Below are 27,744 nucleotides of genomic sequence, written 5' to 3'. Positions count from 1 at the left end.
GCCACCAAACTTGGCACAGGTACTTCTTGTATTTCAGAGATGATTTAGGGAGTATATTTATGTGGGAGGGAGCGTAGCAAGTGTCATAAACAAGGGGGGGTCATGGAAAAATTCATATAACTTGACAAGAATCGATACGTTTTGAAGACCGTAGAACCATTTTGCATACCTTAGATATGACTATATGGGGGATGGATGTAGCAAGTGCCTTTAAATAGGGGGGGTGTAATGTTTAAAACGGCATAATTCCGAAACTACTGAACGGATTGCCACCAAACTTGGCACAGATACTTCTTGCTCTGCTGAGATGGTCATAAGCGTATTTCTATGGGTGGAGAGAGCGTAGTAAGTGTTCTTAACAGGGGGACCTCATGAAAAAAATTGTCTTATTTGACGAGAATCGATACTTTTTTAAGACCATAAAAACATTTTGTATATATTAGATATGATTATATGGAGGGTGGATGTAGCAAGTGCCTTTAAAAAGGGGGGTGTAATGTTTGTAATGACATAACTCCGGAATTACTGAACGGATTGCTATCAAACTTGGCACATGTACTTCTTGCTCTTCAGAGATGGTCATAAGCGTATTTTTATGGGGGGAGGGAGCGTAGCAAGTGTCATAACCAAGGAGGGGTCATAAAAAAATTAATATAACTTGATGAAAACCGATATTTTTTGAAGATCTTAGAAACATTTTGCATACCATAGATATAATTTAATGGGGATGGATGCAGCAAGTGCCTTTAAAAAGGGGGGTGTAATGTTTGTAATGGCATAACTTCAAAACTACTTAACGGATTGCTATTAAACCTAGTGCATTTACTTCTTGCTCTTCAGATATGGTTATAAGAATATTTTCATGGGGGGAGGGAGCGTAGCAAGTGTCCTTAACAAAGGGGGTCATTAAAAATATTATCTAATTTGACGAGAATCGGTACTTTTTGAAGACACTTTTTGCACAACTTAGATAAGATTATAAGGATATTCTGTTAGGAGAGGGTGTAGTAAGTGCCTCTAAAAAAGGAGTGCAATGTTTGTAACGGCATAGTCCGGAACCATTGCACGAGTTGCTAAAAAATTTGGTACAGTTATTTCTTGCTCTTCAGAAATAGTCATAAAGGTATTTTTATAGGCGATTAGATTAGATATGATAGATATGGGGAGTGAATGTAGCAAGTGCCTTTAAAAAGGGGGATGTAACGGTATAACTCCGACACTACTGAACGGATTGCTATCACACTTGGCACAGATACTTCTTGCTCTTCAGAAATGATAATTAGGACATTTTCAGGGAGGAAAGTGTGTAGGAAGTGTCCTTAACATGGGGGGAGAGGGTCCATGACGAAATTTGAACAGAATCGACATTTAGACTAGAAGGAGGGGTTTTTGAAAAAAAATTTTAATCTCCCATTTTTTTATAAAACAAGAGAGTGGCAAAAATTTCAAGGTCGTATTTTTCTTTGAAAAATTCCAAAGGATATGGTTCCATTTTGCCGGGGAATTCAAAGAGCTAAGGGAAAATAATCTTTATCTGTCTATGAACGCGAGTGTATTTAAGTTTCAGCATAACTACTAAACTAACTAAACGAACCGCCACCAAGTTTGGCACGTGTACCAAAGGTGGGAATCGATACTTTTTGAAAAGCACAGATACACAGGAAGTTAAATTAAAATAGGTTATTTCGAGGGTGAGAGAGAGTAGTAACTGCCCCGAACATGGAAAGTGTAAGGGAAAATTGATCGGGTTTTACGCAAAATTGGTACTTCTTCACGAGTACAGTATATTTCTAGCAACTGAGAGGTTCACAAAAATATTCACAAGAGAGAGGGGAAATAAGTATTCTTAACATTGATCTGAATTGACGAAATCATACAACACATACATGTAAATTGAGGAAACTGTCGACTATGGATAATAGGAATTACAACAACATTTCTATTAACTGAATCATTATTCTATAGGTTTTCCTCTCCGATGAACGACCAAAATGGTTAAAACCTTAGTAAAATAAATTATATAAAAACGTCATTCTATAGTACGAATGTAGTTATGATGTTAAACAACCTTTCGTTATAAAATAATCATTATCAAATGGAAAATTTTGAACAATTCATGATGTCATAAAATTTTTATAAAGAGGAGGGAGTAGCAAGTGATTATATCCATGGAAGCCAAAGGTACTGTAGATCGATTGTGACGAAAATTGTGATACATATAAAACTCGGAGGTTACTAAGAAGGTATTTATAGAGAGAAAGGTGTTTTAAATGTTCCTAACAAAAGGGTTCAAATATAAAACTGACCCAATTTGTCGAGAATACCATGAAAATTATGATTATTGTGAGATCTGAGATGGGACACTGATCATTCGCAATCTGAACATGAACGGAGTATTGTTCGATCGGGTTTCCGTCTAAGTTATGTTTCACTACAAGAGTATTTCACTAAGCAGGACAAATTCGAGAATTTTTTTCGATCTTCCCTTCACGAAACATTTCCGAGCAACGCCGGGTAATTCAGCTAGTCTAAAATTAAAATTATCAGTGTACTGCAAATCCAAGATAATTTGACCAGTTTTTTGCAATTTTCACAGTTCTAAAACAGTGTTTAAATTCGTTTATATTCAATCAGTGTTTAATATCTTAGAAAATTATACTATTTGGCTCTTCTGGCATGCCAAAAATTAATCCCGTACAGCATTTTGATAGTATCTTTTACTAAAATATTGAAATCCGAAATGAAATAATCGACATCAAAATTCTCTAAGGTGCCATTTAGAACCATAATTTTATACCCAAAGAATTATGCGAAATTTAACTGCACTATATTGTATACGGCCCATTTTTCAACCAGTTGTAGTTTGTAGTAAACTTTCTGCAGATTTGCTATATAAAATGCATAGCACCGACTCAGAAGCCATTCATTTCGAATTTGGCTGTCGTTGTCATGGTGTTGATTATGGTGCGATCGAAGAATCTCCAAGCGAAATACAAAGCTTGTTACCGCAAGCGGAAGAAGCATTCGTAATATTTGTGTGTCAGAATGTTTAATGTAACTAATCTGTACTGTAGATTAGGTGTATCGTTTCAAATTTTAGTAGTGTAAAAGGGCAAAACTTGCACAATTCACACTATCGATCAACTAATTTATATTCCGAAGTATAAAATAAGAGTGTCAGTTTTATTCGTATTCACGACATCCAGTTATGTCTCTGACATTACACACCTGTACTTTTTTTTCAAAAATTTGTAACTACTGAATAAATTGACCGATCTTGATGCATTTGGTATCAGAAAAACCGGGTTTCTTTAATTTCATTCTGCCTTAATCGGTGTTGATATGGTCCAAAAACACCGGTGTTATTCCAGATCGCTTTGGGGTAAGACGGTTTTGCCATTTGGGGTTTTTTTTTATTTCAAAGATATTTTATTCAGGCCTATTTGCGTACAAGCTTTACGTGGCCGATTTAGCTGAGTTTTTAAATAAAAGATTTTTTTTGTATTGGATCTCGTTGTCACCTTTTTTCTAGGGGGAGAGGTGCTTCCATTTTCCTCCTGCGAGGATTGAGGGGCACTTCGTTCGTGGCTCGTCTCGTCATCCATTGCCGCATCGGTGGTATTGTTGTTCATTTCGTTGCTAGTTGCTGTAGATGCGCTTTGTTGTACATTGTTTGCAGTTGCTGGTTGGTTGGATGGTAAGCTGTTAACTGCAGCTGGTGTACTTTGTTCTATAGGGGATACGTTGGATGGTTTCGTTGAAGAGGATGCTTCTCTGTTGTTGGTGACTGTCACAGGTGTACTGGGGTTGCTTGGGGTTGGTGTAAAGGAAGCACCGTTGTCCTTTGGTATATTGTCTCCTTGTCCGGTTTATCACATGGCTTACCGTAGTGAACAGCTTTTTGACAATATTGACATGTGGCCATCTGATAGTCATAGGTAACAAGTGATTTCCACGGTATTCTTGTATCCACCGAATGTCACATAAGAAGGTATAGGCCTCCTCAAGCACATGCGTAACAAACGTACGCCATTTAGAATACCGGGGAAAAAATTCTTCCACTTTTCTTTTTCGATAGAGAGAATCTCTCCGTATTGGCAAAAGAAATTCAAAACACTGTCTTGAGTAGAATCGCTCTCTTTCTCCGTCCAAAATAAATGGTTTGCATACTGAAAAGATGTCAAAGTTTCATTCAAATCAGAGCAAGTCTATCCTGATTTTGCCACCTTTTAATTTATTTTTTATGCCCAACTGCGGCCCTAGAGGGAATGTAGGTGGAAACAATGCAAAGACTTTTGCAATAATTTCGGACACTGTATATCTCGAATGTTTTATCAGGACAAACGATAGGAAAAAACAGTATAGATAGTTGCTCTTAAATAGATTAAATGTATTTATCGGGAAAAATTGTTACCGATTTGAGTTTCTCTTCTTAGGTATAGCTTTTGAATGGGTTTCATTTTCAAAATTTACTCATCTAACTTTCATGATTTTTTTTTTCGTTTTGGGAAGTGATAAGTAATTCAGCTATTGATTTAATGACGATTAATTTTTAGTATTCCTTAAACTATGAGAGGATCCCCAGAATCAAACTTGTCTGTAGACAAGCAGGAACAAGAATTTTCAGGTTGGTCTGATGGAGTGGCAGGTTTCAGTATTATTTTACACTCGCACTTTTCTATTTTTCTGTCTGTAAGTTTCACTAGATCTGTAAAATATTACTGTCATCATAATTATAACCACCTTCGATGTTTTCATCGTCAAAACATTTTACTTTGCTTTAAAACTATTCATGCAGTGATCAGGAATATTGTTGTTCTACTTCATCACCGCCAATTAGTACTTCTTTACAAACTAACTTCCACCTTCGACAGACAACCATCTCAAATGGATTGATCCTACCTATTATGTACTCAATCAAAATTGACTTCTCAGTTTCCGTGAACTGCAGTCAACAAGTGGTATTCAAATGAAACATTAGAAAATCAACGATCCAACATAGTGTCAAATGTTTCATTAAAATTCTACTCTATCAATAAAAAAAAAGTTTCAATATTAGTTGCTAAAGTTACTTCGGTACTCTTTCAATGGCATCCATCACGAAACCAAACGATCGGGTAGCCACCGAGAACCAGGGTTTACTGAGCAGACTGTCCCAAGGATCAACCGCTCCGGTCGCTGATCGTGCACCGGAGAAGGATCTGCCACCGTTCAAGTAGTCAATGTAATCGTAATCGGATGTGAGTGGACTCACTTTCGAATAATAGATGGCGGCAAATGTAGAATAGATGATCAAAACAGCCGTTGCAACCTGGAAACAACATTCCGACATCAATATAAACTTATCTAGTTGGATTTCAAAACGTATTCTTACCTGAAAAACGGCCCAGAATTTGTACGATCCTTCGGAGATTATAAAGTCATAGTATCCGTTCAGTGGGTCTCCCTTGATGTATCTGCCTTCAACGGTTGCCACTGCGGTCGAGTTTTCTGCGTGAGATTCAAGAGATTAGCGGGTTTGATTGGAAAATGAAACGCAACGAAAAGGATTTTTTTCTGATATCCGGCACGTAAAACAATTCAATCCTGTTCGGTTTAGCAAAGTACAATCAGTATCCGGCATGGGCCGGTTCGGGCGATATTCGCCTATCTTGATTGTAGGAGAAGAAAAAAAACCTGTAAGAACAAATCAAAGTTGTTGAACAGTTCAGCCTGAAGGGGAAAACTTTTTCATTTGCCTTCCGTCTGGGCTCGGATCCGCTCGTGACTAGATCTGATGGCAGCCGAAGTAAAACTTTTTTTTTGTTTTTCGAAATACTCAAACTCGCAACCTAAATTCCCGCATGGCTTATATAACAGTGAGCAGTTGATGCGATGCGCGTAAAGTGAAATTACGAAAACGAAATGCAAATTCCACTTTGCAAAGCTTTTCACGTGCTTCAGTCTCACTCGGGAAGTTTTCCGTGCCCGCTCCGGGGCTGGGCCGGTGGCTGGTGTAATTCACAAGTATTATTGCAGGCATTATGCGGCGAGAGTTACGAGTATCTGAAGTTGAGCTTGATGTTATGTACCGGGTTTTGATGGCTATAATCAATTGGAGAAATGTTTGACATATTTTCTACTGTGACGAAGCTTTATTGCACTCTGTTGTGTTGTTACGTTTAGTGGAAAGTTGCAAACATTGCCGACGAGATGTTCAAATTATGTTTAACTAAGTTTCCAAAATAACACTCAACAAATTTCAAATTTTCAGAAAAAATGAATATTTGGTTATACCTTACATTGCAAGAAAACTACTTTTAAATTATTTAGCATTAGCCACGAAGGTACGCGTGACCGAGAAGTTGGTAGAGAATTGGGAGAACGGAGTGGGCTCAGGTGGATAATACGGCCGTTTGAGCACTCGAAACTGTGTTTTACTAACTGGGTGTCACTCGTATTCCAAAGCTACTACACTTCTCAACAAACGGCATTTCACTCTTTAGATGTCTCTATAAATCAGACAAGTTTGTGCAGTTCTTTTCAGAGCCATCATATTGAAAAATAAACAATGAAAATAAAATAGGTAGTTACGAAACATAACAAATTTCAAAATATTTAGTATTAAAGCATATTTTATATATATATATATATATATATATATATATATATATATATATATATATATATATATATATATATATATATATATATATATATATATATATATATATATATATATATATATATATATATATATATATATATATATATATATAATATATAAATGGATGTAAGTTTGTATGTGTGTAACGCCATAACTTCGGAACTACTGAACGGATTACCACCAAACTTGGCACAAGTTCTACTCGCATTTCAGAGATGGTTTAGGGAGCATTTTTATAGGAGAGGGAGCGTAGCAGGTGTAATTAACAGGAGGGGGTCATGAAAAAAGTCATATAACTTGATGAGATTCGATACGTTTTGAAGACCATAGAAACATTTTGCATACATTAGATATGACTTTACAGGAGGTGGATGTAGCAAGTGGCTTTAAAAAGGGGGGTGTAATGTTTGAAACGGCACAATTCCGAAACTATTGAACGGATTGCCACCAAACTTGGCACAGATACGTCTTGCTCTTCTGAGAAGGTCATAAGGGTATTTTAATGGGGAAGGGAGCGTAGTAAGTGTCCTTAACAGGGGGGGGTCATGAAAAAATTTGTCTAATTTGACGAGAATCGATACTTTTTTTACCATAGAAACAGTTATATATTAGATATGATTATATGAGTGGTGGATGTAGCAAGTGCCTTAAAAAAGGGGGGGGGGGGGTGTAATGTTTGTAATGTAATAACTCCGGAACTAATTAACGGATTGCTATCAATTCTGGTACAGATACTTATTGCTCTTAAGAGATGGCCATAAGGGTATTTTGTGAGGGAGGATTTATGAAAACCATAGAAACATTTTGCATTCCGTAGGTATGATTATATGGGGGTTGGATGTACCTTTAAAAGGGGGGGTGTAATGTTTTTAACGGCATAACTCCAAAACTACTGAACGTATTGCAATCAAACTTGGCATAGGTACTTCTTGCTCTTCAGAGATGATCATTAGGACATTCTCAGAGGAGAGAGTGTGTAGCAAGCGTTCTTAATTTGAGGAGACCATGTCGAAATTTATCTTATTTAAAGAGAATTGATACTTTTTAAAACCATACATACATTTTGAAAAACTCAAATATGGTTTTAAGGATATTTGTGGGGGGGGGGGGGGGGGGTGGATATTATGAGTGCCTCTAAAAAGGAAGTTTAATGTGAAGTTTATAGAATTTTCCATAAAACGATACTTCTTGCTGAGTACAGATATTATTTGTGCTTCAGATGATGCTAAGAGCATTTTTAAGAAGAGAGTGGGAGCGGGTGGATAAAATAAGGGTCTCATTCAAGGGAGGAGCAAAGTTCAAATTGTTAATATAATCGAACGTAACTCCAAAACAACTCAAACTCACCACACCTAACTAGGTTGGATATTTTAAGGTGGGGAGAGTGGGGGGGGGGGGGGGTCGCAAAGAGCAAAGTTTCATATCAACTCAGTAAATTATCGCCAAACTTGGCACAGGTACTTTTTACTATTCACAGGTGGTCACGACAAGCTTAGATATTCATGACAAAGTGTATTATAACATTTTCTTATTCGTTGTCAAACAAGATAGGGGGGCGGATTCAGACTAGGAGAAGGGGATCTTGAAAATCAATTTTCATCTTGAATTTTTTATAAAATAAGAGAGGGACAAGAACGTCAAGATTGTGCTAGATAGTATTGCTATCGTTAATTTGAATTTAGTAGTACTGCTATTGTTAATTTTAATTAATTAATCGATCCTTTTTGAAGAGCACAGATACTTCGTACACTACTAAGAGGTGGTCATAAGGGTTATCATGGAGGAGAGCTGTAGTAAGTTCACTAATAAAAGGGGAGTTCAATATAAAATTTATTCTACGAGAAACGATGCATCTTGACAAATACAGATACTACTTTTATGTCAATGTAGATTAAAAGGTTATTTTAAGGAAGAGGGAGTGCAGCAAGTGCCCCAAATATGGGAAGTGTAAGGTAAAATTGATTGAATAGCAACATAAAACTGCTCAGAGTATTACACTAAGTAGGATAACTTCGGGAATTTTGTTCGGCCTTTTCTTCCCGAAACATTTCCGAGCTACGCCGGGTCATTCAGCTAGTAAAAAGATAAATCTTTAAATTTTACAATACCGAGACGTGTCACTTCACCAAAAGCCATTTCGCCGAAAGCCATCGCCGAAGGCCACTTCGCAGAAGTTCATTTCTCCGAATGCTATTTCACCGAAATCTGTTTCGCCAAATGAGCCATTTCTCCGAAAATGTAATATCGCCGAATAGACTATTTAACCGAAAATATCGCAATATTGTTTCAATCCTTTTCATTATAAAAATATATAAAAAAAACTCCGTATTTCTCGAAGATTTAAATAGAAGTTTTAAGGTTAAATAAAGTCCAAAAAAGTTTATAATCTCTTAAGTTGTGAGAAAACTTTTTTGGGATAATTCTTATTAACAATGCGGTCAGAGTGTGATGGGGGTTGGACAATCACTTTCCTTGCAGCCTATCTGAGCTCAATTTCCAACCCCGCAAACAAGGTCCATAAGGTTAGGACATCTTTTTTAAATAATGGAACAAATAAATAATACTTTTAAAATCCATTAAAATCAAGGGGAACGTGCCATTTGAGCCAATTTGTTCTGATTCCTGATTCCTGAACAAAGATCTAAAAATAATTCAGAAAGCTTAGCAGTTTGTTAAATTTTATGCAAGAATAAATGAAAAAAGTGCACTCGATTTTCTCAGAGAACGCATATCAGATTTTCTTCAACTCAGATTCAAATGAAAGGCTAAATATTTCTATAGCTTGCTGTTGAATTTCATCCTCATCCAACTTCCGGATCTGGAGTAGAGGGGTAAAATGTGCCAATAAATTAAAAAAATGCACTCGATTTTCTCAAAGACCGGTCAACCAATTTTCACAAGCTTAGGTCTTAAAAACCAACTCAACTAGTTTTTGCAATGACTGAGTGGAAACATATATTGTAGAAGCCAAATGAACGAGAAACTCACAGAAAAGATGATTTTTCGGAAAACGATAGGCTCAGATACAGGACTCGAACCCGCGTTCTTATGCAATCGGTGCATACGCGTTACCATTTCGCCACCCTAAGCAGTGTGATAGAAACAACTCTACCACCCAACTGGGTCTGGCAAGCGTACATCGAACATGGTTTAAATCCTAGCTGCCTCACGACCGGTATCATATATTCAAACATCTTCTCTGTTCATTAAACAACAAACACTAGTCTTCTCGCTCTCGCTATCTATTTTTTCTCTCAAGCACTGGGTGGTTAATCTATCTATCTATAGTCTATCACACTGCTTAGGGTGGTGAAATGATAATGTGTATGCACGGATTGCATAAGAACGCAGGTTCGAGTCCTGTCTCTGAGCGTATCGTTTTCCGAAAAAATCCTCTTTTCTGTTGGTTTCTCATTCATTTGACTTCTCCAATATATGTTTCCACTCAGTCATTACAAAACCTGAACTTAGTTATGGCGACTACACGTCAAACCAACTAAAAATTAATAAATCAACTCAACTAATTTTTACAAGAAAAGTCTTATCCCATAGACACCTTTCCGGAATTACAGACCGATAAGTATAAAAAATTTCATTCTCAATAGAGTGTTTTTATACATGACTGAAAAATCAAGCAAAGTACTATGAACTAGTCGTATAATTAATAAGGTTTGATTAGTTTATGACATTGATTTTTGGTTATCAGGAAGAACCTAAAAAAGTGATCATATACTCTTTTGAAATCACTTCAATTTTTCAGAGACGATATTATGTCTCCATTTGTCAGTGTAGAATTTCGTTCGGATCCGACTTCCAGTTCCGGAAATACAGGGTAAAGTGTGTGTGAAATTGAAACCCATCATTTAGAGCAATAGTGCAAAAATTGGAAAAAATCTTCTAAATTTGGCTCAATATTGTTTCAATTTTTAGGTTGTTTTGTTGCTGGTCAAACGAATCGATTTCGACTATGCCGGTTTCAAATTCTTGGTTCCGGAAGTTCCGGGAATAATAATGAAATCTCAAAAATGTACTCTCTTCAATTTGCCAGAGAAGCTGAGTAGATTTTGACAAATTTACACTCATATGAAAGGTGTTATGGTCTTATAGAATGCTCTTTGACTTTTGTTCGGATGCGACTTGCGGTTCCGGAACAACAAGGTAAAGTGTGTTTAAAATTTATACCGAAAATGAAAAATTATTATAAACTTGGCTCAAAACTTTTAATAATTTGGAAATAATTGGGAAAGGGTATGCTAGTGTATACTCATACAAAGTTGTTTTTGTTTTTTATTACTATTATTATTTCTAATGAAACTCTTTGTAATATTTTTGAAAACATGAGTTATGTAAGAAAGGTATCATTACACCACTAGGTGGATTCAAACAGGTTATTTTTTACATTTTTGCTTTACATGACGGTACAAAATTCTAAGCACCATCACTCTGTTGTTCCCGAGCCGGAGGTCGTTTACGATCAAAAGTCAATAGTGAAATTTGTCGGAACAATTGAAAAGAAAATAAAATGTTTCAACAAATCAAAACCGATTCTATAAGATTAAATAAAATATCAAGAAAGCTTTCGGAACAATTAGAGATATTTACTAAAAATCTCTGAGCATTTAGAAAATTTAAAAAAAACTCAAGAATATTCCTGAACATTCTGGTAGCAATCAGAATGTTTCGAAAATGTTTCAAAGATGCTAAAAAAACAACAATCACTGTTTTTAAAGACGTACAATTTCTGTAAATTTCAGAAAGTTTAAAAAATTTATAGTTTTTGAAAAATTCTGGAAATGATTCCAGAAGTGCATATGTTCTACGAAAACTTTCAGAGATATCTGTCATTTATGGAATAATTCATATCTATTAGCAATATTTTATTTCAATACATGTTTAAAAAGTTCAAAAATTTCAACGACATCAATTTTCTTCGATGTAAATACACTAAAGTTTCACTTTACACCGTTTTTTTGTAACATGACACGTAACCCCCTTTGTAAGAAAAAACCTTAGTGTAGTTCAATTCACTGATCTTTTGCAGACAGACCACGATCCGAATCGGCTGTGAAATCAGAATAGACAAATTCAATGAAAGGAGTGTAATAAAAAGATTTTGCTTTATCTTTTCAAACATTTCTAAAATACCAAAAAAAGAACGAATTTAACAATTTTCTTAACAGATCATTTTGACTACCAATGACTTACTTGTTATATCTCAACGCAACCCCATTCTGCCATTTTGAAACCATCGTTGTATTTTACTATATTATGCAAAATACATAGAAATAATTTATGCAAATACCATCAAATTTCTAAAAACATCCTAACCAACCTCCCACTTCCAGAAGTAGAATCAGGAAAATCTGTTCCTTGTGATGGAAAATCTTACGAATCGTTACAACTAGGTGAATAATTTTCCCAAGCTCAATCCATCACCAGTCGTGTAACGAGCAGAAAGGCCAAAGTAATCGTTATAGTGAAGCCTTCTGACAGAAATGCGGTCCCTCGGTAAGTTTTAAAATATATACATACTTTACCATTCATTTTCTAAATGCATAATTGAATTGGAAGAGAAGTGAATAGAATTTGAATTTATATGATGATACATGAACCTTTCCTCAAAGTATGAATAAACATTTCCGACTAGCCGGCTTCGAACTACGCTTCGAGCCAAGTTTCTCTTTCGTTAGTTTTGAGTTACGGAACCTGACTCAGTGTTAGAGAAAGCGAACCGGAAATCAGTCGGGAGTCCAGCTAGGTAGCGTACCTCGACTGGGATAAAGTTTACTTTAAGTAGACGAACGTGGTCTAAAAAGTTTAATCAATAGTCAAAGCGACATAGTGCCGGTTAAGAGTGGAGAAAGAAGGGCCATAAAAACGAAGTTTCCCGGTGTGAATTTTTCAAATTTCGGTAAGCCGTCGAAGCGCTGAAAAGTTATAACAAAATTGTACTCCAGCTGAAATCTTTATCGATTTTTAATACGTTTGTAGAGTCATGAATCCACGCGAAATGTGGTGCAATACTTCAACCACTTCCAGGAGCTTTATGTGCAGTAGACATCCATAAACTGCAACATAATATAATTAATTATTTTACTGAATTCTTTCGGTAAAACCAGGTTCGTTTCCGCGGTGTCAACAGAAAAAAAGCCAGCAACGTTCCCATCGCAACCAAAACTGCAGCGAATATACGCAAACGAAAACTTTTTTACGAACTAGATAAAGGGGTTAATTTTGTCCGGATTTTTTTTTTACTCTAGCTACCCAAATCTCAGTGTATATAACTTTGGACCATGCTAGGTGCAGTCGTCGGCACCCTGTTGCTTTCGCGCCAGTTCCTTCTCGGTGCATAATCAGACTGACCAGATGCTACATCCAATTAGAGGGCACCGTATACACATGCAGGGCAAGATAATAAACTTGTTCCATGTAGAATTTGGGCACAACTCGCTGCATCTAGATATGAAGAGTAGATCGCCGGATCCAACTACAAGGAACCTACTATGTGTTGAAGTGGTAGTAAATTTGCCAGCAAAAAACGGATCCAAGCTGTTCCATTGCCATAGGTGAATTTCCGGTTTATTGCATCCAGTTGGTCCTTCGTTACTGGGCCAACGGCAGCTGGTACACAATGCGGTACAACAAATTGAACAAGTATGAAATCGAGTTAACTTTATGAAATAAGTGACCGAGAAAGTTAGTTACCCGTTCCGAGTTGCGGTTCATAATGAGGATACTAATAGAGCAGTAATGGCATGAAGGTGTTCCTTCTCATGGATACGCTCCATGTAGTACAGTGCTACAAGATTTTACGTGATATTATTATTTTAGCTGCTCGCAGGACACGATTTAACAATCATTTGAACAGATGACAGCTTAACGAATTTAGATTTTCGTTGATGACAACACGACTCTCATAATAAGTATAGTGTAAACATTTTCTCCAATAGGCATGAAACTCCCCTATCTTTTGTAAATGACTCGTAATAACCATCCTTGGTTCGATTTCTTCGTGTTTCATTTCGGCTCATCAGTGTTTAAATCAGTTCATACTCAACTGCCATTTCCACCTGGCAATTCAATTCAAACCGTTAAGTAGTCAGAAAGGATATTTCCTCTTTCGTACAATATGCTCAAAGTGTTACGTAAATAATGTAAAGTTTGCATTTGCTTAAATTGAACTGCAAGGTGAAGATATCAGTTCGAAATGCAATATGTGCTTATTGTACAAATCAAAAGATTCCTTAATGTTCGTACTTGGTTCTGTATGTGAACACCCTGAAAGAAAGAGAGTACGGCGATAGATATTAAAAAGCAAAATTTTTAAAGATCTGAACAGTACCGTATGCGTCAGAAAATAATGAGACTCGAACATTTTTAATTTCATTGAAGCTTAGTATCTTTATTACCAAATTTGAACAAAACCTGTATTAGCATAAAGTGTTCGTAAAAGATTATGCTTCCTGTTCTTTATTTTATTGGGGAGCAGGGAAAAGCCCGCTGGAGCTGAAATTTACAATCTCTCTCTCCAGCAGGCATTCACAGATTACAAAGATCCGACAGATATACTGCTTAATACTAAGGGCTTAAAGTTAAACTACTCCCGGCGAGGGTCAAGAGTGACGTTGAAGGCCGCATCCTGCTGTCCAGTCGGGGGATTGAGAAAGTCGAGCGGATGTTAGAAACAAACCTAATGGTGAATATTATTCTTGGTTGCATAATCGATAGAGAATGGAAGCAGACTTACTAAGGGAGCACTAAACTAAACTTGTGGATTAGATAATAAATTAACCCAAAAGCTAAATCTAGAATTTATGTATTGGAGTTGGAAGGACTGTTTAAGATTGTGTTTAAAAAAAATTGTTTTATGGTATTGCGAGACAGGGTAAAATCAAATACATGAGAACATTGATTGAATAGACGACACATACTGGAGAAACTCAATATGTCTCTCTTATTTATGATTGCTTCTAGACAACACCTGAAGCTTTTGCAGACTTTGGTAATATAATCTGGTAACATTTCTCTCCATTGCTATGTTATGGAGGTCCGTAGTGAGATCAAATTCGAATGATGATGTTTACATACACGTGCTTCAATATTCGCCCATATACTGAAATGCAGAGGATTTAAGCAAATATTTTATATATCAATATGGATCACTTCAACGAGTCCAATACAAATCAAAAAAGACGTCACAGGAACACCATCTCGTGACGAAAAAGGCTATTAGTTCAGTCATGTTTAATAGTTTGCGTTTAGCGTGCACCCAGAAGTGAAATGTCAAAAATAATCGAGCAGATTTTTTCTGACGAAAGTAAATATCACCTATAATTAATGTAGAATTACGTTTAGACCTATCGTCTTCACTTTCAAAAGTTATAAAGTAGTATTCAGCTTTGTTCATGAATCTTATGAATAGTGCTGAAAAAACGAAACTTATAGTCTGTGAGGGTAATGTTTGGCAGATCACTTCTGATATATAGAAAATATCAACAAAATAAAAATGAAAAAAACGGTGTATTACAAGTTACTTTGATTGCGATATTTTTTTCATTGCTTACATGGCATCGAACTTATGCTGTTTTTCCTTGAAAAACACTGGTGGCGTGGATTGCTCTGGTTTTGCACATTCGAGCAGAAATGCAACATTCTGACGGTGTTTCATTGCTATTTCTGCTCGAAAGTGCAAAACCAGAGCAATTCACGTCACCAGTGTTTTTCAATGAAAAACGCCATTAAATTATCTTCACATTATCTTTTCTCTCAGGGAAAGTTAGAATGTAAAAGAAAATAGTCATTTTCATGAATTGTCTATGAATTTAAAGTTCATATACTAAGTGATCTGCCCTTTGCTGTGAACTGTTTTAGTTTGAACTTTTAGTGAAAAGTTGAAATTTCGATCATTATTTTCTAAAAAGTATTTGAATTCTACTCAACAGACGAACCGTTGAAAATTCAACAAATAGAAAGTTTGTTTAGCTCTGAAAAAAATTTAATAAATAGTATGATAAATGCAATGAAGTAATCATATGCCGTTTTTCATTGAAAAACACTGGTGGCGTGGATTGCTCTGGTTTTGTACTTTCTAGCAGAAATAGCAATGAAACACCGTCAGAATGTTGCATTTCTGTTCGAAAGGGCAATAAGAACAAGTTATACTTTTACTTCAATTGATAGCTCCGTTGAGGCAAAAACATCTACATTAACAAGATATCCAGCTCTCACATTTCACGAACAAATCATTGGCAACATCCTTTTTTGTGAGCATGGCGCCCTCAGGCGAGTCCGCATCGAATCTCGTACATAGAAGTAGGGGGGAGAAATGTCAAATTCGTGCGCGCCAAAATAGCAGCACTGCACTCCCATACATTTGACATGACATGTTGAATGTGATAGCGAGCGATGGCGTTGCTCAACTGAAAATTGATTTCGCTCCAAGCTGACAGGGTCTGGTTGAGGTAAATTACAAGTTACGTTTTATTTATATACTAAATTATATTGTTTTGAAGCATTTATTTATTTATTAAACAACCTGATATTGCGTATTTATATCACGGAAACCGTAATCATTATCACAGTAAACATGAATAAAAATGGATTAATTTTTCAAATCAAGAATTTGTAGTACATTAAGGTTAATTTGATTAGTTCTGCGTGCACATTTCACACACATTTATGTAAATAGGGATTTTTATAAAACAATGTGTTCTCTTCCGAGTTAGTATCAAATTGCAATTCTAAGCCGTATTTACAGCATATTTTTTTCTGTCAGTGTATATCGAGAAATATTCCATATATCTGGAGTTGTTTGGTTCAGTGTACTAATTGAGAAAGCTGTCATATGTGCAATAGAAAAATTGTAGTGTATTAGTAACCTTTTTTGATATCCCTCGTGAATCGCAAGAGTGATCCATATTGATATATAGTATAATTGATTTAAGTCAGGAGAGCTAGGTGGCCAGCTCTTTGGACCAGAATTGAGACAGGAGACAGTTGAGGGACAACCATATTTGTGTTTTCTTCGAAGTGTGGACAGGGCATCTCTTCTTCAGATTACTAAGCAGTTTCTTGCTGCGCTCCACTCTAGCTGCTTTAATTATGTCAGTAATCAAATGTATTTTAACTCGAGCTCTAGATTTTCCTTTTAGGTCATATTTCGATGTCAACATTTAATAAGGTCACATAAACCAATGAGAGTTTCGCATCGTTTACTTTCTACTTTGTTAATATCTCCTTAATTTTCACGTGTACTTTCGAATTATTCGTGTAGAATGAAAGACAATATTCCCATGTTTCTAACAGCACTCAATATGTAACGAACTTTTGTGTAATAACGCAGATATAGTCGAAAGAGAAAGTAAACAAAGAGAATCTATCGATAGTTTTTAGGCCCTTGACATAGATTTCACAACTCTTTCCAGCGTTGTACCGTGATGCCAAGGTGGCAGACATAAAAAAAATATGTTTTTCCTGCACTGCATTATTTTTTTTTTTTTTGAACTCTCAGATAAGTGAAAGATTACCTTATGATCAATAAAGAACCCGAATTTTCATTTTAAAATTCCCGCGCTTGTCCAATCGCTAAACTTTTATTCTCTCAACGTTGGCAACACTTTTATACACATTCTGTCAAATTTTGACGCATATCGTATGATTAGTTTTTGTTTGGCGTCTATACAAAGGAGTTGAAAAATTTTCGTGTGGCGATTTTTATAATGGATGAAAATTTAGAACAACGTGCCTTCATCAAATTTTGTGTTGCGAATGGATTTAAGTGTTCCGAAACGATGAAAATATTAGAAAAGGCCTTTGGTGGATCGTGTCTAGGAAAAACACAGGCATACGAGTGGTATAAACGCTTCAAAGGTGGTCGTACAAGCTTGGATCATGATGAGATCGCTGGCCGCTCAACAACATCTGTTACTGAAGAAAACATTGAATCGGCGAAGCAAATCGTGTAGCAAAATCGTTCTGTACCGATTAGAGAGATTGCTGTGTTGTTGGGCATCTCTTATGGATCAGCCGAACACATTTTAACTGATGTTTTGGGTTTGAAACGCGTCGCTTCTCGGCTGGTGATAAAAAAGCTGAATGCGCCGGCTCACACAGCGTTGGATGTGTCGCAGTTTTTGGCCAAAAACTCAACCAATATCATCAACCAAGCACCGTACTCTCCAGATATGGCCCCGTGTGACTTTTTTCTCTTCCCCAGACTCAAATTGCCATTGCGGGGAACGCGTTTTGAGACCATAGAGACCATAAAAGAGAATTCGCTGCGTGAACTAAAGGGCATACCTTCAGCGGCCTATAAAACTTGTATGAAAAATTGGATCAAGCGTTGGCATGCATGTATTGCCGTAGAAGGAGAGTACTTTAGGCGATAATAGAGAAATTTATTAAAAATTGAAATTTTGCGTTTTTATCTTTTTTTATAAATATAAAAAATAGGTATAGAATTCGCTCAAACTTTCGACAAATTTTCCGAGGCCCGGAGTGCCGAATGTCATATACCAATCGATTCAGCTCGACGAACTGAGCAAATGTCTGTGTGTGTGTGTGTGTGTATGTATGTGTGTGTGTCTGTATGTGTGTTGTCAACTAAGAGGTCGAGATCTCAGAGATGGCTGGACCGATTTTGATCAAACTAGTCGCAAATGAAAGGTCTCCCCGTCACCCAGAACGCTATTGAATGGTTTTGAGATCGGATGTTTAGTTTTTGAGTTATACGAAGTTTTATGTCAAAATTTTCAGTTTTTTGACAGTATCTGTCACAATTGACCTTGAAAACAGAATATGTTTTCAGACTTAGATTCCGCATGGTAAAAGCTATCCAACAAGCCATAGATTGTTGAAATCCGTCCATTTTTAACGGAGATATCGAAATTTTTGTGTAAGCGACTTTTCTCCCATATTCCAGCTGTAGAAGTTCTGAGCGCTGTTTGGCAAAGAAAGGCTTGGGAGCAACGTGAAACACGATTTTTTTTACTGTAACATACAATTTTTCTAAGTTCCAAAAATACTGTGTACAGCATCCTTTTTCATGACATTTTGCCTCGGACCGATTTTAGCACGGTTCGTTTTTGGCAACATAATCGTTCGAATATGACATATTGGAAAGATGGCAGTACTTCCGAATTCAGAACAATTTCATAATTATATTGATTTAAACTGCTTAGAGCAATAAATGCTGGAAGAACATAACACTCATATACCATTCGAATAAGTTCGTCGAGATCAGCAAATGCTTCATAATTTCACTCAATTTTTTACCTTTTTTTCGAAGATGACTCAACCGTTTTCTACAAACTCAGATTCATATGAAAATTCGTATGCTCCTAAACAAGGTTCCAGAATTATGTTTGGATCCGACTTCTGGTTTCGGAACTACAGGATGATATGTGAAACGAAATTAAAATTATGTAACTCATTTTCCTCGTAGATGGCTGAACCGATCTAAGATTCAAATGAAATCTAACAATCGTCTAAGTTTTGCTGATTAGAATAGTCGACAACCAAATAAACGTATATCAGTTTTAGTGGTATTCAGTTTTCGATTCGGAAGGCACCCAACAATTTAACTCGTACTACGATTTCTCAAAGATGTCTACACTAATTTTTAAACATTTTGAAACAAATGTAAACTACTCAGGTAAATTTGTTCTAAATTCCGGCTCCAGTATCGAATCGTTTCTCAAAGCTCAATCGTTTTCTCAAAGAAAGCCAAATCGAATTTCAGAAAAAAAAATCCAATTTAAATAAACTTATATTCCCACACAAAATTAATTAGATTTATCCAATGCTGACTTCCGATTCTGGAATTACAGGATGATGAATTTTTAAAATTCAAACCGATATGGAAGATGACAATCCCGAAAAGCTTCAAAGTTGGACTCAAAACTGTTGTAATTTATTCGTCATATGGCCATACGAATCGGTTTGGGTTATGCTGGTTCCTGAATACCGGCTCTGGAAGTACCTTAAATTACCGTAAACTATAAAGTGGAACTTTCTCCGACATATCATGGAATGTTTAATCGATTATCACACTTTTAGATTCAAATTCGATCTGATTTGCAATTTCGACATTACAGAGTAATGAGTGATTAAAATCTCAAATTGTCGCTTAAAACGACGGTCATTAAAATAATGTCATGAAAACTTAAACACCGAAGAATATTCATACAAAAAAAACATGCGGATTGATAAAAAAAGGTATCATCTCACTGCTAGGTGGATTAAACACGTTTTTAATAAAATTCTGGTACTTTTTTGATATTTTGATCAGGTACTCAGATAAGTGACAGATAATTAGTATAAAATTTTTTGAATAAGAAATAATCTCTCCATATCATCTCAAAAATAGGGTATTGTAAACTTTCTTTTCATTCTTCCATACAAAATATATGGCGCAATGATGATGTTTTGCGATTCTAGGAGTTCTAGGAAAAGGTAGGAAAGGGCTGCCACTGTTCAATAGTATTTGATTTTATATCATTTTTTCTCTACTTTTCAAAAACCTCTATGCGATCCTGAACATCTCTGCACCTTAAAGGTTATTTTCAATTGTTTGCGGGGACGACAATAAACATCACAGAAACAAGGACTATACTTTTATAAATGAAGTCGGTGCGAATAAAAAAATTCAAATAAACGGCAACCGTATGGAACAATGTCTAATAAAAATAAAGGCTGGGGCAGAACTTTTCATTGCAGCTAAAGCTTTTCCATTTTCGAAAAATGGAGTCTTGCATTGTCATGAAGCAAATACACTATGCCACGAAGATCTTCATATTGCGTCCGCTTTTCATGCAAGAGTAATATGTATAGGGAACCAGTGATGGCGTCACCTAATTTGAGTAGCTCATAATAAATAGCGCCCAGTTGATCCCACCACATGCATAACTTTCTTGCAGTCCATATAAAAAATTCCCAAATTTAAACCACGAAAACCACTCAGTGTCAATTTTTTCGTCATTTTTCATTTTACATAGTTTTATAAAATACTTCAACATAATAAAAATCATTATTAGCATTAGCATTAGCATTAGAGACCGCCCGTGTGTTGCTACTCCGTTATTGATCTGGACCAATTGAGATTGCAAAATGATTTTTTGAAGTAACATGTTTAGGAATAACACATTGTTTCACACTGTGCAAACTGTATTGAACCATGCATGCTGATCAATACCTACGCCGGCCACGTCCGAATGCAGATCTACTTGGGAGGGAAAGGATTGTTAGTTCGATGCATGTTGCTACTAAGAACCGAGGAATCCTCTGCATTCCCACATGCATCACAGGAGAGGATACTTTGTTAGTAAATGTTTTAATAATGTTATCATGTGTTTATTGCTCTGGGTAGCCGGCTACCAAGAATGTTTTTAAGTATTATCGTTTTATGTGTTACTTTGTGCTGGCAATATAATGCACGAAACAGTCAATCTCCGAAATTGACAAATCTCCGGACAGCCGGCTGTCGAGTATGCAGTCACTCGTTTATGCATCTACCTTTCGCGTTTTTTTTAGTCATGCAAAAAAACACATGCGGATTGATAAAAAAAAAGGTATCATCTCACTGCTAGGTGGATTAAGCACGTTTTTATAAATGAAACTACGTGATACAAAATAAACGAGCGAATAGGATTTATTATTTCCGCTTTATTATTTTAATTATTTATTGAAATTATTAATTGGTTATATTAGTTGATCTGGGCAGCCGGCTACCGAGAAAAATATTAATTTACTGTTTGAAATATTAATATCAAGTGTTTTTCACTATGTATTCAATATACCGATATATGTTATCTCTGTTATTAACTTTGTAATATAAACGGATTTGCGCAATGGTTTATTTTTATCACTCATTTTATAATCCTGAAAGACAATCAATAACATGGAAGAAGAAATCATTCCTAATGAAACTTTTCTCCGAAGCTAGACGGAAATTGATAGATTGAATAAAGAGATGATTTAGTAAAATAGAGTAATCAGAAGTAAAACATTGAAAATATCTGATAACTGAAAGGAAAAAGAAACTCCTGCAATTGTCGCCTTTTACGACATGGAAGCAGGAACCCAGTGGATCTATTCTTGGTTCATTTTTTTCCGCCGGATTCCACACGGCATCTAGGCTGGTACAGTCCGGAGAGAGCTAATAGGTACTATCAATCTCCTAGTGGACCCCAGCCCCTACTTCAACATAATAAAAATTATTATTATTAATAAAGCGGTAGTATTCAACCAAATTCTGTTTTGTACTTGAAAAGGTTGTGTTCTTTCATTTTCATTTATTTCATTTAGTAATTTGATGATGAATTTTGTTGATGACTTTTCTTAGATGTGCTGGGATTGCTTGAAGCTCGAGAAACCTCCGATGACCTGAGAAACCTGAGCTTAGGTGTAATTCTGTTCGATTTGATGACCGATGTCACTCAGCGCACTGTCAAACATCCGGTATGCGTAAATATTTAGGGGTGCCTTTCAGAACGTAGATATGGCTTGGAGCTTTTACGAAAAATTTGAAGACAGAAAAAATGCGGAAATATGGCTTAGTTTGACCTTATGAGATCGACCGAGCAGAAGTTTGAAACTGATAACAGAAAATTGGGTGCTTCATGAAGACATCTAAGCATAGAAGCCTTTATAGCTGTCACGCCTGAAAGGAGGAGAATGACATCACCTTCTTGGACTCGCCCTCCCATTTTCTCTACGCAAACCCTATCAACAATGTCTGGGCTCTTATGGAGAGTAAACTTGCATAACAGGAGAGTCTGTCCACAGTATGAAGAAACTACCTTGGGTAATTCGAATGATTTGGCATTCTTTTCTGACAACAAATCCAAATCCCGTTCTCTAGTGTTCACTAATGGATGGCGCCGTAGCCTTCTCAATGAACTGCTCAATACTTTTATTACTTTCGAGCCTCCTTTCTTGTGAAACGCATATAAAGACTGTCCCAGAAAGTATGGACGCAACAAAAAACCGCTGCCATTTCGCAATGGTTCAGAATCTGTCAAATTTTATGAATGCGTCCTGTTGTTTACACTCTTCTCTCACCACTTGTGCAGTTGTTTATTCGTTTTCATTAGTTTGTTTCGAAATGCGTAGACTTTCAGCAGAACCACGTCGAAAAATTGTGTACAAATGGTGCACAGAACGCGGACTGTCACTGAGAAAGATAGCAAAAATGGAAAGAGTAAGTGAAAAAGCCGTGCGAAATGCAATCAGAAAGTTCGGTGAGGATAACACCTTTGAGGATAAACCGAAGATGGGTCGAAAAAAAGGTTCTGCTAACCCTCAGCTGAATAAACGTATACTGCAGGCGTTCGAACAAAAGAAGGAGATTTCAGTTCGGGATGTGGCCAAAAAAGTGGGCACTTCGACGTCAAATGTTCTTCGTGCTAAAGAACGTTTGAATCTTCGAACCTATAAGAAGCAGAAACAACCAAAACGTAGTCCGAAACAAGAAGCATCGATCAGGCCGAGGGTTCGAAAGCTGTACAATACGATTCTTGCTGGAAATTTGAACTGCATAATCATGGACGACGAAACCTACGTGAAACTCGATTACAAATCCTTGCCGGGACAACAATATTATACGGTGCGATAAGGGCAAGTGTTAAACCAGTCCGAGACATCGATTGAAGTCGAAAAATTTGGTAAGAAAGCTATGGTCTGGCAAGCAATTTGAAGCTGCGGTAAGATTTCGAAACCCTTCATCACCACTGCTTCAATGAACAGCAAAATATACATCAAGGAATGTTTACAAAAACGATTTCTACCCATGATTCGAAGCTACAAGGATCCTGTTGTCTTCTAGCAAGATCTTGCTTCTTGCCACTACTCGAAATCAACGGTAGAATGGCATACTACCAAAAATGTCACTTTCGTCCCAAAAGACATGAATCCACCAAATTGCCCACAACTTCGACCAATTGAGGAATTCGAAAAAGATTGGAAAACAGTGTCAAAACTTGTCGCCAAGAAGTCTGTACGGAATTTAATGAGAAACGTTCGCAAGAAGGTGTGCCAGCTAGTCTACAATGGCTAAGTAGCAAATGTTAAGAATAATATTCTGTTGTTGTAGTCTAATATTATCAGTATATCGAATAAAATTTGAATATGTAACACTTGTGAATTATTTACAGCGAAATCAAAGTGCGTCCATACTTTCTGGGACATATTTCCATGCGTATGGGAATTAATCATCATATTCTGAAAACCCCTCCAAAAATTGTGTGGATGCGCGCCTAGCAAGTCCATTTACTGACAAAATCTTAACAGACTAAACAACTCAAATGATGCTCTATAATTCCATATCACATAAGTTTTCTAATACACCTAAGCTGTCCGTACTAGAAAATGAAGATTTTAGAAATTTTTGAGAAAATTTCACGTATAAAGCATATTAATACTGAACAGTGAACATTAAGATATAATAATTGCAGGTTCGATTAGTAAATGGTGTAAATATCCACTCTTGTCTGGTCACAATAATAGCAAAAATTGTACCTTGGGTGGATGATTACTTCATTCCACAGAACCAATTGGTTTTGATACAGAAACTCACACTAAAATCAATGAGCATCATGAAATTTTTTTGGAAGCTGCTGTTGATATCGATACAGGATCTATCCAAACACACTAAACACCCGAAATAGCTCATACCTCTTTGCTGAGCTGCATCATCCTCGCCGGTTGTTGATGTTGCACTGTTTATGTCCTTATTCTGATCATTACCACCAGCACCGGTGCCACTTCCGTTGGCTGCCCTACGAATTGCTCCAAGAATGCTGACTGCACTCAGCCCATCTCCCGACGTTCCCATCGATCTTCCGTACGACAGAGCGGTGCTTATCACGTTAAACAACGTTAGGAACGGTTGCACCACTGTGTCATACTGCTGCCGGAAGCTGTGCTGTTTCTTCTCTCGTTCCACCCTTTCAGCCGCCTCATCGTAGTCCTCCAGACCTTGTTCGTATCTGCGAACAAAAAGATACGAAATGAAGAGAAAATTTTCAAAAAAAAAAAGAATTAAATATAAAAGCACACAAAAACACTCATACACACACAAGTCGCGAGGTCGGGAGAAATATCAACCGACAGACGTTGTTTTCTGAGCACACCAAATAAATAAACACACTAAACTCTGACGTCCGTTGCTTCCTTCATCGTTCGAAGCTGCTGAGCTCAACGTTAAATTGAAATTCATTTGGACCGGAAATGGGAACAGAAAAAACCCTAAGATGAAACGATGCTGTCGTGAATCACGGACCACACATAAGATACTTTTTACTGGGGATGTCGACGACCACTAATTTTTTTTGGAATTCCGCCAATTTTCTGAAACACGAATGTTCTATCGCCGAATCATGTGTCAACTTTTGGGATGTATTATCATTAATTTTCACCCGATTCGTTTTTGGAATTCAACGGAAAAAGTTTCGTCCACGAAAGCCAAACCAATGACCATCCCGTGCAGGACAGACTGCTTTAAGAACTTTGTTCTAATTTCTCAAATTAAACCAACACGTTTGATATCATCCAACCGGAGGCATTGTGCTTCTAGCTGAGTATCATTAACAGCTCTCTGTTTGATGGTCGCCACCAGAGCGAAGATAGGGCAGAAACCGAAATAAGCTACAATAACAATAAACCAAATTTAATTCACCGCAGGCAATTGTTTCGTTAGAAATGACGATTGAGCTGATGATTCCGTCCGAAATCCTCCATATTTGTTGTTTGCGTATAGTCCTTCGCATGGTTGAAGTTCGTCGTTGGCACTTGTTCTTTTACCAGCAAACGATAGCCACATTTCATTGGTTAGGATGCCATTCTTGATAATGTTTGTTCAACAATTTAATGGTAGATCAATGCTAAAAAATCAATATTTGTTTCTTTTTTATAGCACTTCGTCTTCGACTCGTCAGTGCACTGTAGTTCAAATTCAACTTCTAGTGCTTTGTAACAGTTCAGTTTGAACCGCTAGGCTCGCTCTAAGCAACAATAGTGAAATAGTAAGATTGCCACGCACATTGAAGGTGCAACTGTGCAAGAGAAATGAAACTAAGGAACAATTGTTTTAAATTAAGAACTACTTTTTCAAGAAGTAGCCAAATCTATGAAACATAAACTATTGAAGTCAAATCCGTTTGATTTTTCTGAAAACGCTACAAAAAGAGAGAGCAAGCTTGTCACCCGTTTGCATTATAAAAACATAAAACTATGCTAACTAAGTACAACATAAACTGCTGCGCACTGATGAGTCAAAGACGAAACGTAAAACAAAGTTTGGAAATGGGTAGCATAAATTTGGGGGTAAAAAACTAAGCCCTTGAAATTATCATTGTTATTTTATTTTATTCTGGAGCAGGGAAAAGCCCGCTGGAGGTGAAATGTACAATCTCTCTCTCCAGCAGGCATAAAACCTCATCATCTTTTTATATCAACAGATAACATTCCTGTGCTAAATTTGAGTTAAGTCGAACTTGGGTAAGTGGTGCCACTTGGTGGAAACCTTTTTCAGCAATCCGCATGTGCATTTTGCATGAATAATCTTCAGTGTTCTTAGTTTTCATGACATTATTTTAATGACCGTCGTTTAAAGTGAGGGCTTGAAATTTCAATTACTATTTACCATGTAATTACGGAACTATCAGAATCAGGAATCAGAACAAATTGGCTCAAATGGCACGTTCCCCTTGGTGTTTGAAGATTTGTGCCTCCATAAACCATAAAATTATTTCTTAAAATTTTTAGGTACTTCCGGGTTCAAAAACCGAATACCGATAAAAATGAAAAAAGTTTATTTGGTCATCGACAATTAAAATCTGCAAACACGATAAGCCCGATCGATTTATGTGAAATTGACATTTTATATTAATTACCCTGTATCTCTGGAACCGAAAGTCGGATCTGATTGAAAACCAAAAGGTCTTAAGATATTTTATTTGTTTCTTAAGTGGAAGAAATCAGTTCAGTCAATACTGAGGTCTCATTTTACGCGGGAGATACGTACCGCGTAAAAAAACGCGCAAAAAATACCGTGTAACTTCAGAAATCCGTGTAAAAAACCGCGTCACTTCGGAAATCCACGTAAAAAAAATCGCAAAACTGAAGAAATTTTTTTTAAGTCAAATATCTTAGAACTGTATGAAATGTTCAGATCTGGTGTAATCTCAAAAACAAATTTTTCATCGACTTTGGGTCTTAAAAATCGAATTTGAGACCACGTAACTCCACGGAGAAAAGAACCGCAAAATTGAAAAAAATGTATGATGTAAAATCTCCTAGAAATGCATAAAACGTCCAGATCTGTTATTATATCGAAAAAATTTGTTTTCACAATATTCGACTTTGGGACTTTGGAGAGAGAATTTGCGACCCCGTAGCTTCGGAAATACGCGTAGAAAAAAAACACAAAATTGAAAAACCAACTTACGAACCCACTACAACATCAGCTCCTCCATCCGTGACGCCCTTTCCATCGATCCCGTATCCGAAACCACCCTAATCCTCTTTCTGAAAGACGCCCGGCTCCTACACCTGCTCTAAATACCCATCCCTCAACCAACCATACCTCCTTCTTCGTTTTCTCCAACCCTATTTCCTTCCACTTACACCGACTAACGGCAAAGACGTAGCATCGATTTCCGGACCTCCCGGCTTTCACCGCATATCCAACCAAGGGACAGTACCGCTCCATGGGCCATCCGCGGGGGGAAGGTCCCCCGGGATGTCAACCATGGCCCCCCGTCACTAACTACAGCACCGCTCCCACCAACGCACGGCCACGGCCTCACTGCCCGCCGGTCTTCGTTTCATCGGACCTCCCGGCAACCGTCTAACCACCAACAAAACGATGATATCGTCCCGCGAGCACCCGCGGCTCTTCACCAACAACCACAGCACTGACACCACCCACTCACAGCCCCGAGATCGCCGACTACCGATTTAAACACCCACAATCGCCCGAGATTCAGCGCTCACCGTGTGCCATCCGCGGGGGAGGACCCCGCCGGGATGTTGACCACGGCACCACCCTCCAACAACACAGCCTCGCCAACCGGAACCCGGCGACCGATCTACACCCATCC

The 27,744-nt window shown here is 37.0% G+C and overlaps 1 protein-coding gene across 1 annotated transcript in view; it reads right to left on the bottom strand.

Moving 5' to 3' along the window:
• Positions 1 to 4,751: 4,751 nt before the first annotated feature.
• LOC131429855 (uncharacterized) overlaps positions 4,752 to 27,744 on the bottom strand; it is a 46,466-nt gene continuing 23,473 nt past the window's right edge. The window contains exons 2-4 of the mRNA XM_058594268.1: positions 24,317 to 24,630; positions 5,375 to 5,490; positions 4,752 to 5,311 (exon numbers count right to left, since the gene is read on the bottom strand). Of these exons, the coding sequence (XP_058450251.1) occupies positions 5,069 to 5,311; positions 5,375 to 5,490; positions 24,317 to 24,630 (673 nt within the window). The 3' untranslated portion in view covers positions 4,752 to 5,068. The remainder of the gene's footprint in view (positions 5,312 to 5,374; positions 5,491 to 24,316; positions 24,631 to 27,744) is intronic.

This window comes from Malaya genurostris, chromosome 2 (genome assembly GCF_030247185.1).
Source record: "Malaya genurostris strain Urasoe2022 chromosome 2, Malgen_1.1, whole genome shotgun sequence".
NCBI lineage: Eukaryota > Metazoa > Arthropoda > Insecta > Diptera > Culicidae > Malaya > Malaya genurostris.
This window is presented reverse-complemented; position numbering and strand designations above follow the sequence as displayed.